Here is a 12164-nt window from a genome sequence, read left to right as displayed (position 1 = left end):
GTATCAGAGTTTGGGCAAGACTGCACCTCAAGAGTGCTTCTGGGATCCAAAGCTGAACATGTTTTACTTCCCCACACTTTCAATCTGAGGCTAGTACATACGTGCTTAGCTCAAATTGAAATCTGCTGAACTAAGAGCGCTCATCTTGGGACAGAGCACACCCGAAATTTGGAGCAGGCCTTACCCGTCACTGATTCTGAACTCATCCTCACTTTCTTCTTCATCCAGGTTGCTGTCACTGTCCAGGTCGTTCAGTCGCCGCCGTTTCTTCCGGCGAACTGCAACAGCCCTCGGAGGTCGCTTGGTTTCCTTCCTTTCTTCCTCCAGGATGGTGGAAATATCCTTGCCACGATGCCCCGTGATGTTAGCCATGTCTTTCCCTTTTCCACCACCTACAGTCGGGAGACCAGGACCACGGTGACTGTGAATCCACTTATTCACTTGCTGCTAGCATCAACCTTCCCTCCATAAAAAGCACCCAAACCAGGATTGAAAATTCCCATGTTTGCAGACAGATGAGGTGAGGGAGGATCATGTCTTATCTCCCCTGTGGAAAAGCTGAAAGCTTAAACAAGGCTGGGGATACAAGAATGAGACATTTATTTATTTTACCTTCCCCCTCCAAGAGCATACATGGGCCCCTCCACCACCACCTTTAGCCACAACAACCCTGTGAGGAAGGTCAGGCTGAGTGATAGTGAATAGCATAAGTAACTAACTTAGCAGAGCAGGGATCTATGTCCAAATAGTCTTTGGACACATCCCAGACAGCTGAGAAGTCTGACAAGAGGGAGAAAGATTTCTGTTCTTTGTAGCAGGTGTGGTTTTCATGCACTTGCAGGAAGTGGCAGGAGAGCACCCAAGTCCCTCGGCATAAATTTAGTGCTTGCTGTACCAAAAGCCAGGATTGCCATCCACTACTGAAGTCATCCACATGTTCCTCCCCGTTAACATTGTCCAATAAGACACACCTCCTCCATCAGCATCCTTTATGTCATCCTCTATGGCTTCGTCAATAGCTTCGTCAAACTCATCAAACCTAGGGAAGACAAAAATGGGCTGATTTCAGAGCGGAGCTCAATTATATTTTAAGGAATAAACTGGCAAGTTTGTAGTAACTGAAGAGTCCAAATATGTGAGGGGGGAAAGGAGATCAATTTGTACGTATCTTACTCTCTTGGAGAGGCTGCCCACAGAACGGACAAATAAATCCCTAAGTAAAGTTCTTAGACTTCCTTCAAACACTCAACCCTACATACTGTATATTCCGGTGTATAAGACGACTGGGTGTATAAGACGACCCCCAACTTTTCCAGTTAAAATATAGAGTTTGGGATATACTTGCTGTATAAGAAATACGACCCAGCGTATAAGACGACCCCCGACTTTTGAGAAGATTTTCCTGGGTTAAAAAGTAGTCTTATACGCAGGAATATACAGTATTTAACAGAGAGAAAGATACCCTGTAGTGGTCCTTCCTGAAAGTGGTCCTTCCTGAAATCCTGAACAGTTTATAATACACACAAGCATTCTGACCTTCACAAAAAGTTAAGCATAAAATCAGGAACTCTTGCTTTCCTCTTAACTTTGCATGGCAGTTTTTGTAAGTGATTTTATGCAAAAGTATCTGAAATGTTACTCCATAGTTTTAAACCAAGATGTTCCCTCCTCCCTCCATTTGCAAAAGGAAAACCAGTTGTTACTACAGCAGCAATCTGCAGTCTCTAAAGCAATGCAAAAATGGGAGGGGAGATTAAAATGTAGTCATAGTTGAGTGGGGTGGAGGGAAAGATCAAGGGTCTTGCATGTTTTATAGCTCAATCTTCTTCACTTAGAAGCGGCTGAAACCAACTAGGGAGGAGCACAAAGGCAGAAGCTGCAAAAGCATTTCTGCATTTCACAGTCCTGCTGTTGAGCATAATACATTTCGAGTGCAATTTTCACTGACGAGCGATGACCCGCTCAAACTGCTATGCTTGCAGAATGGCTTAATCCCCCTGGAGGACAGTCGGATAACCTGGGGCGGGAGGGGGGGGGTTTCTGCTGGGTCATCAGTTTGCCTCATCTGTCAGGGATGTGACAATTCCATCTAGGAAGCCCAGAATACAGCCTGCCTCCTTCTTACTAGCCGCATGAGGTGGGGCTTTCTAGCTCAATGCGGTGTCTGGAGTTAATGACGGTCCCGTGTAGCATCACAGAAACAGCCTGGGTTTGCTTTGACTTGGATTTGATGTGTGGGGAGGGAGGGGCACTGGCATACACATCACCAAGTATGATGTTTGCGTGTGCTTAAGACGCAATTATTAAAGCAGCCCAGGAGATTGAGAGGCACGTTACAGTATCATGCAGTTGGGTCAGATTTTTATCGATTGTAGGCAACAGCCACTGCAATAGGTGCATACAAATGTATGAGAGGAAACCCCACGGCTCCCTTTTTAATGAAAGGCAACCTAAGGAGCCAGTGATTCTGCGTGAAAGAGCAGCAGGGCAAGCACATGTAACTCTTTTGCCAATGACTGCTTTTTGCAATCAGAGCTGCACCCACAAGCACCCTTCACCCCACCCAGGGTTCTAGATGGTGCAACTTATGAGGGTGAGCACTGAGCCTCCTCTGCTGGGAATCACGGCCCCAGGAACCTGTTTTTTTAGTATCATAAGACGACCCTTCAGGATGCAACCAAAGGCTTATCTAGTCCGGCATCTAGCTCTCACCGTGCTGAAATGGGATGCCTACGAGATGCCAACAAGCAGGACATGAGCCCAAAAGCACTCTCCCCACTAGTGATTCCCAGCATGCTGTCTCCGACATGGAGGTAGTACACAGCCATCACGGCCAGTAGCCACTGACAGCCTTGCCCTCCACAATTTTGTCCAATCCCCTTTTAAAGCCTTCCAGGTTGGTTGCTCACCACCAATCTCGTGGTGGAGAATTGTTTAACTATGCCATTATTGAAGAGACAACCCTGGAGCTTTATTCCGTGTTTTGGCATGTAATGTGCAGCCAGTCAATACAAGAGGAAATTTAAATGCTCACTTGCTATGTTGTTGTTGTTGTTGACATCATTATCATTATTTTTAAAAACCAGTTTAATTGAACAAAAGAAAAAGAAAAAGAAAAGGTATACTATCAAAATTGGGCCTAAACCCGGTTTAGGATCTACACAATCAGTTTCCTCCTAGAGCACCTGGATCTGGTCTGCGACTGGTCTGCCCAAGAAGGAAAGACTGGCAACTGGGTGGTTAGTTACTTAAGGTTTTCAGAATTCAGGGAGGGTTTCTTGAAGAGTAGTTTTACCATTGCTTCCCTCAAGCAGGCATGGACCCTTCTCACAAGGAGGCATTGACCACCTCCCTGGCCCAGCCAGCTGTCCCCTCCCTGCTCGTTTTGTTTTATCAGCCAAGAGGGTCCAGGTGGTTGCCCTGACCGATCCTCAAACCTTACTAGTTGAAACTCATCCAACGCAACAGGATTAAGACAGTGCTCTAGACACCCCGTGAGAGTCATCTGCTGTAATAGCAGAGTCAAGATCCCGGTGGGTGCAAGCAATTTTGCCCTCGAAACACATTGCAAACAAGTCAGAATGGTTGCTGCCGAGTCTACCACCCTTTCCCCATTGCTCAGACAGCCCTCTCGTCTTCTCCTTGGTTTTGTTTGTTTGCTTCTTTGTTTTTGCATGTTTCCACTGTGAACTGGAAACACAGCTTCTTTTATTACATACATTCAGAAAGGAGCAAAGAAGTCGCTTGCCTATAGCTGATGCACTTCCGTTGCCTAGTCGACCTCCTTTCAAGCAGCTTTGCCTTTGGTTTTTTGGAATCTTTCTTCTTTTCATCGACAACTCCAGGTATTTCAGGCTCCTGGTTTAAAGGCAGACAATCATTAAGCACAGAAATAGCTGCAGCCAATCATAGAGGGGTGTACAAACTCAGCCTCAATTTGTCGCCTTTTCCACGAGAAACATTATCTGCTGCACAAACAGCCACCACACTTCCTCTTGTTCATAGTACCTAGGGTTGTTTCCAACTAAGTTCTACTCTGAGAGGATTAATAAACACATGTCAGCCAGGTTCATTAACTTCAATGAGTCAGCTCAGAATAACACTAGCATGGCTACAACCCCCTAGCAATTATTAAACCATGCATACCTCCGAAGTTTTCAAATGACAGGATGGGATTGATCTAACAGTACGTGCCAAGATGGAGATTCAAACAATGGCAAGTTTCTAGACCACATGGCTGTAATATGCATGTGTCACAAGGCAGTAGAGAAGGAAGGCACAGAGAGTGCACTGGGTTTCTAGTGGTCAGGGATCCATGGTTTGGTGCCCTGCATAGCTCCTTGACTCTATCAGCAGCAGGAGCAGAATTTGTCAGGCAAAATGAGCAGACGCATGCAAATTTGCTTGATTAAGGCAATCTATGGTTATTGCAGATTCATCTTTTCTTAAGGCAGGATTTTTAGTGTTTACAGCACAAAGAACACACTCTATACCAAAATAAAGAAAAGGAGATATCAAGGGGTTCGTTTCACTTACTCGTGGAGGAATGATATTCTCAATACTAATGCCCACATACACAAGGCGCTCTTTCCTTAGGAAGAAAAAAAAACAAAACAAAAAGCTGACATTTCTTCACAGCAAGTGCTTCAATTTGTCCTATACTGTATTTCACCTGTTTGCATTAATGCCAGACCTTTACCTAGCTGCACCCACAGCCAGCTCCAAACTAGAATTTGCAGTCACAGTCATAAGCGGTTTTGCATGCTGGTGTGGTACTAAAGCTGGTTAATAAAAACACCAGAACAAGCGATGGCTACTGGGGATTGTACTGACTGAGGCTGATGGGGGTACTGTAGTCAAGCTGGAGGGTACCAGGTTGGGGAAGGCTAGAGTAAAGTACTGACTCACTTGCTGTGTGTGTTTTGTTATGTGGGGTTACAGGGCTTGCTAAGGCATTGGTCAATGTTTCGGTACCTTCGTTCAGCGCGCTCTTTCTTTTTCAAGACAATATCCAGGTCCTGCAGTTGTTCTTCCAACTTCTCACAGAGCAATTTCTATGGGAATAAACAAAAAACAAAGCGTTACCCTGCTCCACAAACATCTCTACGCAGCTCATTTCTTAACAGGCCCCTTCCCAAGCATTCCTTGTCGGTGTGAAGGCCGGCCCTGCCAGTGACTACCTAACAGTGGTCCAAACATCAGGCAGAAAGAAAAGGATTTCCAGGCAGAATAAGGAAAAGCAAATTGCTTTGGAAACTGTGGGTGACAAACTCGAGACTACATTTCAATCTTTCCACTGAATGGAGTTCAAATTTATTCCTAAATCTGCTCTTGTAGTTGAAGCACACAGAAATGCCACCTAGTCCATGGGCAAGGTGAAGTAGACAGGCAGAACTAAACAATTCACTATACATGGATGAGAATGTCATTAAGTCACAGGGGACTCGGGGGGGGGGGTTCGGGGTGGGGTGGGGTGGAAGAAGCCTGCATCAAAGGGACTGGCTCCACCTGAACTATACTGCAACTTGCCTGCTAATGCTTAACAATATAAAGGCTTTAATTCATCTTCCCCTTTCCCAAAACATTTTCAGCAGAGCAAATTCCTAACTATGATAAAATGTTTTCAGCAACAATGGACTTTAAACCAGACTGGACCTCTGGTTTAGAAGGGAATTAAGCATATATTGAGCAACAATCAATGCTTCTGTGGAGGAAACTTGCACTGCAGAATAGAGGGGTGCTGAGAAAGTGCCAGCAATTTCCCCCCCATTTGCTTCACGACAAGTAAGAAATTGGGAATATTACATCTACACGGGGCCTATATGATGTGAAAATGGTAAATGCCACACAAAAAGAGACAAATGTAGGTGTAGTACAGAAAATTTTAAGTCCCTTATAAATGTTGAATTGTGTGTACAGAAGAAGCACATGCATTGTTTTTTGTGCAAATGCTAAAATACCCATACCCCAAACAGTACTAGGATAATATATAGTTGAGCATATAAGAAACTTTAAAGGAATTGCAGAAAATAAGAATGATGTTAGGTAAAGGTAAAGGGACCCCTGACCGTAAGCTCTAGTCGCGGACGACTCTGGGGTTGCGGCACTCATCTCGCTTTACTGGCCGAGGGAGCCGCCGTACAGCTTCCGGGTCATGTGGCCAGCATGACTAAGCCGCTTCTGGCGAACCAGAGCAGCGCACGGAAACGCCGTTTACCTTCCCGCCGCAGCGGGACCTATTTATCTACTTGCACTGCGTGCCTTCAAACTGCTAGGTTGGCAGGAGCAGAGACCGAGCAATGGGAGCTCACTCCGTCACGAGGATTCGAACCGCCAACCTTCTGATCAGAAAGCCCTAGGCTCTGTAGTTTAACCCACAACACCACCCGTGTTACCTTGAGTGTATTATCAGATGATGGGAACAAACAATGGGTGGTTTGCATTTCATTTACAATTATGAACCAGTTTGTTCATTTACAGCAAATTGCAGAAAGTAAATTACACGTGACTGCAAACAAATATTTTTATGGTGCAATTTGTTTGCAGTGCACTGAATGTTATTCTCATGGGACTACGTAATACCCTTGTTACACATTCACACCCACCTATTACCGCATCTTACAGTTCTTGTTACAATAATGGGTACTAAAGGCAAAGTGAACAGTCCCAAAAGGAATGGAGGAAACATCAAGGGAAGGCTCCTTTCCATAGCCACACCATAACTCAGGATTTGCATGCGAGGAAGGACAAAACAAAACAAAGGCAAAGAAGACAAAGCCTACGTGTTGGCAAGGTGGGCAGAACCATTCTCCATCAGGAATGATCATCAGTGGGGGGCGAAGGCAGGCCGTATGGTAGCCGCTGTCACAAGAGTCGCATAAGAGAATCTGTAAAAATGAACCAAGGAATCAGTTGGACCTTGCACTTGCACTGTGAAGCACATCAAGGTGCGCCTTGCTTTCCTATGTTTGCATAAAGCAGCCTTCACCAACCGGTGCAACTCCAGACGCTGTGGACTACAACTCCCATCGGTTCCAGCAAGCATGGCCAATGATCAGGGATGATGTGAGCTGTTGTCCAACAGTATTCCGGGGTGTGAGTGTGTGTGTGTGCCAGATTGAGGAAGGCTGGCATAAATATTCTGAAACTGAAGTGGCAAATAGATCCATAAGCAGATAAACTGTTGCTTTTGCTGGGAATTGGAATATTGCTGCAGGGGCAATATTCATTAAAGTTGAATTTAAGAAATAATTAATTGCAACATTCCGTGTATAAGACAACCCCCAATTTTAAACTTTAAAAATTTTGGGGGGGGGGGAATATAGTCTTATACACAGAAAAATACAGTAGTTTAGAATCCACTCCCAAGTCTGAACTTCCAAATGCACAACATGATGTAGAATTGCTTGTCTGCTTTCATTTTTCATCTTCTAAGCACCCCACCACTTAAATTCATTCTGCCTTCAAGGTGCAGCAGCTTGCAGAGTCGGCTGGTCAATTCAGACATCACACTAAAACGTGATTTGCACATCCAAACCTGCTTTACTGGCAAAACATGAACCATGCATTGCCAATTCAGACAACGTGCCAAGTATGATGTAGGTATGATGTTTGAATTGAGCCAGTATATCTGGAGAATGCTTAAGAATGGCTTTTCTGAGTTTCACTGCTCTTGAAGACAAGAACCTACTAGCTCTGGGTGATTGGGGAGGCCACACTTCTTGCACGGCTCATCGTCATCAGCAGGCGCAGGTTCTTCCTCTTCCTCCTCCTCTTTCTCCTGATCCTCAGAGTCTTCTTCGCTCTCTGAATCATCGCTCTCATCATTGCTTGAATATTTCCACCTGCCACGGGTTCGAGTACCAGCCCACCGAACTTTGCTTCGCTGTGACGCCTAGAAACCCAGTGACAAGGGAAACCTCATTGTCTCGGTACCTAGTTACAGTTCCATGCTGAATCATACAATCCTCCAGTTTACATTGCATCAAATAAAAAATAGCCATGCGCAGATTATACAATGCCTGCTGGACATGACAACGATTGTACTGGGATCCAATGCTAAATGGTTTAGTAGTATAAGAAGAGGCCGCAGGGAGCCTTAAGTTCAAACTCCCCCCTCTCCTCCAGTGTAGCTGCAAGGAAACTGTTGCTTCTATTTTAGATTAGTCACTGTTTACCATGCCCCTATAACCATAAACTGTGTTTGATCTCAACTATGTTCCTTTTTTAAAAAGAAAAAAAACATAGTTCAGATTAACCATAGTTAAGATTATCCAATTTGTCTAGATTTAGATGTCTCAACAAGCTGCATTTAATCTAAAATTGTAGGGAAAGCTTCCAAACTTCTCCTTTTGCCTATAGTGGAGAACAAAGAGGAGTACATCAGCGCAAGGCTCACCAACGCTTTTATCGTAATGTCAACCAATGATTTAGTGTTATTTCTGAACAAGGCCAATATCACTCTTTAAAAATAAAACAAAATAACTCATTTATTTTCTTCCCTTCTGAAGTTACACTACTTTATACCAGCACCCATCATCTGTTCCACAGACAAATGAGCTGCAATCTGGTCATATGGTCTGCTGCTGCAAATTAGGAACTAATGATACAAACACTGCACTGGAAGAGAAAGAGAAGGCGTCCTGTGCTTGCATATGAAATCTTTCTTTTTCAGCCTGGCCTTCAAACAGGGGAAAACCTTCCCTCAGCTGGATTGACGCAGCTGATGAGACCAAACTGGGAATTCTCATTATAGTTCACTATGGAGGCAGGAGAAAGACTTGGCTTTCACAATGAGAGATACCTCAGATTTAGCTGGACCACTAAATTGTGCACAGTAAGGACAGTATCTCTCTGGCACAATCCTAAAACCACACATAGGGAAGCATCAAAGTAGAAAGCAGTACCTCTGTCTGACTCTCTTCTTTCAAATCAAATGGGGATAATGAGGCAAGTAAGGGCACCACCACCAGGAATCAACTGAGAGTGCCCTGCCAGAGGACATGTAACCCAACCAAGTCTTAGCTGGAAGAGGAGGAAGAAGACACTGCCTGTCTCAAAATCTTCCTCTTTCCCTGAAGCTTCCAGCCCTCACCAGGTGTTCCCCACTCACAGTAAACCACTGGATCATGATGAATTTTACTCTCTTGGCCATAGAATGTGATCTTGTGATGACGTAGCAACCAGAACATTATTCTTGCCATTCTCAAACAGAAGTGCTCCTTCCCAATTGTCGTAACTGGCATCCCTAATGACTCTTGTATTAACTCTGCAACTTCCTATTCCATTTCTTTCACACATAAAAATATATTCTAGACTAATTTTCTGTACAGTTTCCAGGTATCATCAAACATGCGCAAAGATTCCCCATGCAATAATCACTGTAACTAAATGCAAACCGTATAGCCGGGTGTAGAAAACACTAGCTAGTAATAACTGCTAATACACGAGATATCGTTTTAGCCTACCAAAAACTTTTCAACTGATTCCCTGAATTGATTAAACATCTAAATGCTGCAGCCTTACATCAAGCTTTCTTCCATTCACCAATAGCTTCTGCTACATCAATGTAACATGACATAAACAGTTTCCTGCATCATTTTATTTTTTGCAAAGCTATTGAACTATCTACACCCTACTTCTGAGCCAGCTAATAACTGTGTAGATCACATGATCACACCTTCTCTGCGGCCAACATTTTTCAGGAGACAGGGAGCTCTATCCAATGCTCACACAATTGGGACTCCCGCTTCCTCTCCTCTTGTGTGCCCCCAAAAATCTACTCCAGAGAATCCCTCAAAACTCTGGTGCAGATTTTGAGGGTGCACAGGGGAGAAGAGAAAAGGGAACAGTTCCACTGCTTTAGTGGGACTCTGTCAAGCAAGCAGAAGCTCTCTGTACTGTGTTCTATCACTCCTGCTTCCAGGCATAATGCCTCATGCTAAAAATGTCAAAACAGAGTAAAAATTAGAATACTGGGTGCAGAGCAAGGCCTGCCAATTGAGCAAAACTGTTCCAAGCTATACAGATTAGTATAATGGGGGTGGGGTGGGGGGTGGATGGGTAGAAACCGAAATGTCTTAGCACAGGTTTGGGTTTCTAAACAACATTAGTGGCCAGCGAAATTCGGAAGACTCAAGGCGCACAGCTCTCATGTGAATATTTTACCTTGCTAGCCTTAGAATTTATTTCCTTCACTTGCTTTTTTGAGTCCTCTTTCTTCTCCGGCTTTTGCACCACAGCTGGTTTTTCCTCCTCCTCCTCCTCACTCCGTTTTTTCTCGGGCTTCTGATCTCGGGTCTCCGCTATTTTGGGAGTGGGCTTAGATATCCGGGGAGACCTCCTTAAAATGCGACCAACACCAACAGCCGCCTCCTCCTCCTTTTCAGCAGCTGCATTCTGAGTCTTGGGAGGAGGGTCGGTTTTCTTTCTACTCGAGATCCTGATTGTGAGCTTGATCCCATCTTTCTGCCTCTCAGAGGTGATTTCCCTATTCTCCGTTAGAGAACTTTCGTCTTCAGAAATCAGCTTGTATTTACACTTGCTTTTCACAGGCTCTTTCTTAGCTTCAGGAGGTTCCTCGACAGAACTTTGGGCATTGCCTAACTGGGGCGTTTCTTTCCCTTCAACTTCAGAGTCCTTCTGTGGCTTAGAATCCTGCCCTGCCTGTACTTTGCATTTATCAGGAAGCGTGCTTTTAGAGACAGATTCCTCCTTCTCAGCGACTGATTTCTCCGAGGGAAGGGCTGGAGCAGATGGTGGAGTCACAGCTGCTCTTACCAACTCTGGCTTCTCCCCGGGCTGACCCTTATTTTTCAGATCCTCTTCAACTGCTGGAGTAACCTGCTCCTTTGGGGAAGATGCAGTTAAGGATTTATCTGGACAATCCTTGGGAGGTGCCAGGCCGTCTTTTGCTTTCACAGGTTCCACTGACTTCTTGAGACAATCATCCATTTTTGAAGGTGCTTCTACTACAGACTCTGAAGTCTTACTGTCAAGCAAGTTTTCTTTTCCTTTTGGGCTGGTCTCCTCCTTTAAAGGCACTTTCTGAGAAGGAACCTCAGCTATCACACTAGCTACCTCCTTCCCTGTATGCAAAATATTTCTTTCGACATCAGCTGTTCTTACTATTGTGCTAACAGTCTCTAGTATTTTCTCGCTGCTTACACCATTTTTCTCCTTAGGCAGGCTGGAGGTCTCTTCCTTTGTGCCTGGGGAACATTCCAACTTGTTATTTGGCATGATTTTCTCACTACTAACCTCCCCATTTACAAGAAATTTCCCATCGGTAATTGTAGGGACTCTCTTAAATGTCTCTTCCTCTTGTTTCCCTTCCTCCTTCAAAACATCCTTCGTTGGGGTGATACATTTTCGCAAGGGCCCCTTTAACGGGCTGTCATAATCATCAGTCAGCTTAATCTCTCGCTTTTTCAGTGGAATCTTTGCCTGCTGGTCATTTTTTAGTTTCTCACTTTCTTCCACACTTCGCTCCACCACTTCCTGGGGAGCCTTGACATTGACACAGAACTCTATCCTCTCAGGCTCGTGAACAGTTGCCTCTGCACTGCTATTTACATCCTTCAAGTCTTTTGGCTCTAGCTTATTTTCCTTCACCTCCACTTTAACGGGCTTAACGTTTTCTTTAAAAGAGTCCCTTTCTTCTTTGGTAATCGGCATTTCCCCATTGTTTTCCAAAGCTTTATCTAACTTCACTATAACTGGCAGCTTTATGATGTCCCTCTCTTGCACTTTTTCTAATTTTATCTTCTTTTCCTCTTCCGAAACTGCTGGAGGTGGAAGGCTTTCCAACTGCTTTGGCGGCTCCTCTTTTATCTCTTCTTTTTCTTCTTTGACCTTCAAGTCACTTTCTGTTTCATTTAAAAGAAAAAAAAGAGCAAAGTAAAGCAATGTTACAATCATCGTAAGCCAAATAATCCTCCCCACCCTCAGTACCACGCAACTTTTGAAGCATTTTGTTTTTTTCCAGACACTGAACACAAATGCTAAATATCAGCTCATCTCCACACAAAAATGGTTCCAATGGCACTGTTCTCAGAGTCAACATTTCGGTATAGCAGAAATACCTGGGCAAATCTATGTAACAAATATATGCTGGCTTCATTCCCTCAAGGAAACCCTGAAAACTATATTTTTGTGCTGTTCTG

General features: G+C 44.3%; 1 protein-coding gene across 3 annotated transcripts in view; it reads right to left on the bottom strand.

Annotated features, from left to right (window-relative positions):
• RSF1 (remodeling and spacing factor 1) overlaps positions 1-12164 on the bottom strand; it is a 41497-nt gene that overhangs the window by 7377 nt on the left and 21956 nt on the right. For all 3 annotated transcript variants that reach the window (XM_035115565.3, XM_035115566.3, XM_088668441.1), the window contains exons 6-13: positions 10168-11867; positions 7691-7894; positions 6783-6887; positions 4975-5054; positions 4537-4591; positions 3749-3858; positions 972-1039; positions 185-392 (exon numbers count right to left, since the gene is read on the bottom strand). In XM_035115565.3, the coding sequence (XP_034971456.3) occupies positions 185-392; positions 972-1039; positions 3749-3858; positions 4537-4591; positions 4975-5054; positions 6783-6887; positions 7691-7894; positions 10168-11867 (2530 nt within the window). The remainder of the gene's footprint in view (positions 1-184; positions 393-971; positions 1040-3748; positions 3859-4536; positions 4592-4974; positions 5055-6782; positions 6888-7690; positions 7895-10167; positions 11868-12164) is intronic.

This window comes from Zootoca vivipara, chromosome 4, assembly GCF_965207765.1.
Source record: "Zootoca vivipara chromosome 4, rZooViv2.hap1.1, whole genome shotgun sequence".
Lineage (NCBI taxonomy): Eukaryota > Metazoa > Chordata > Lepidosauria > Squamata > Lacertidae > Zootoca > Zootoca vivipara.
This window is presented reverse-complemented; position numbering and strand designations above follow the sequence as displayed.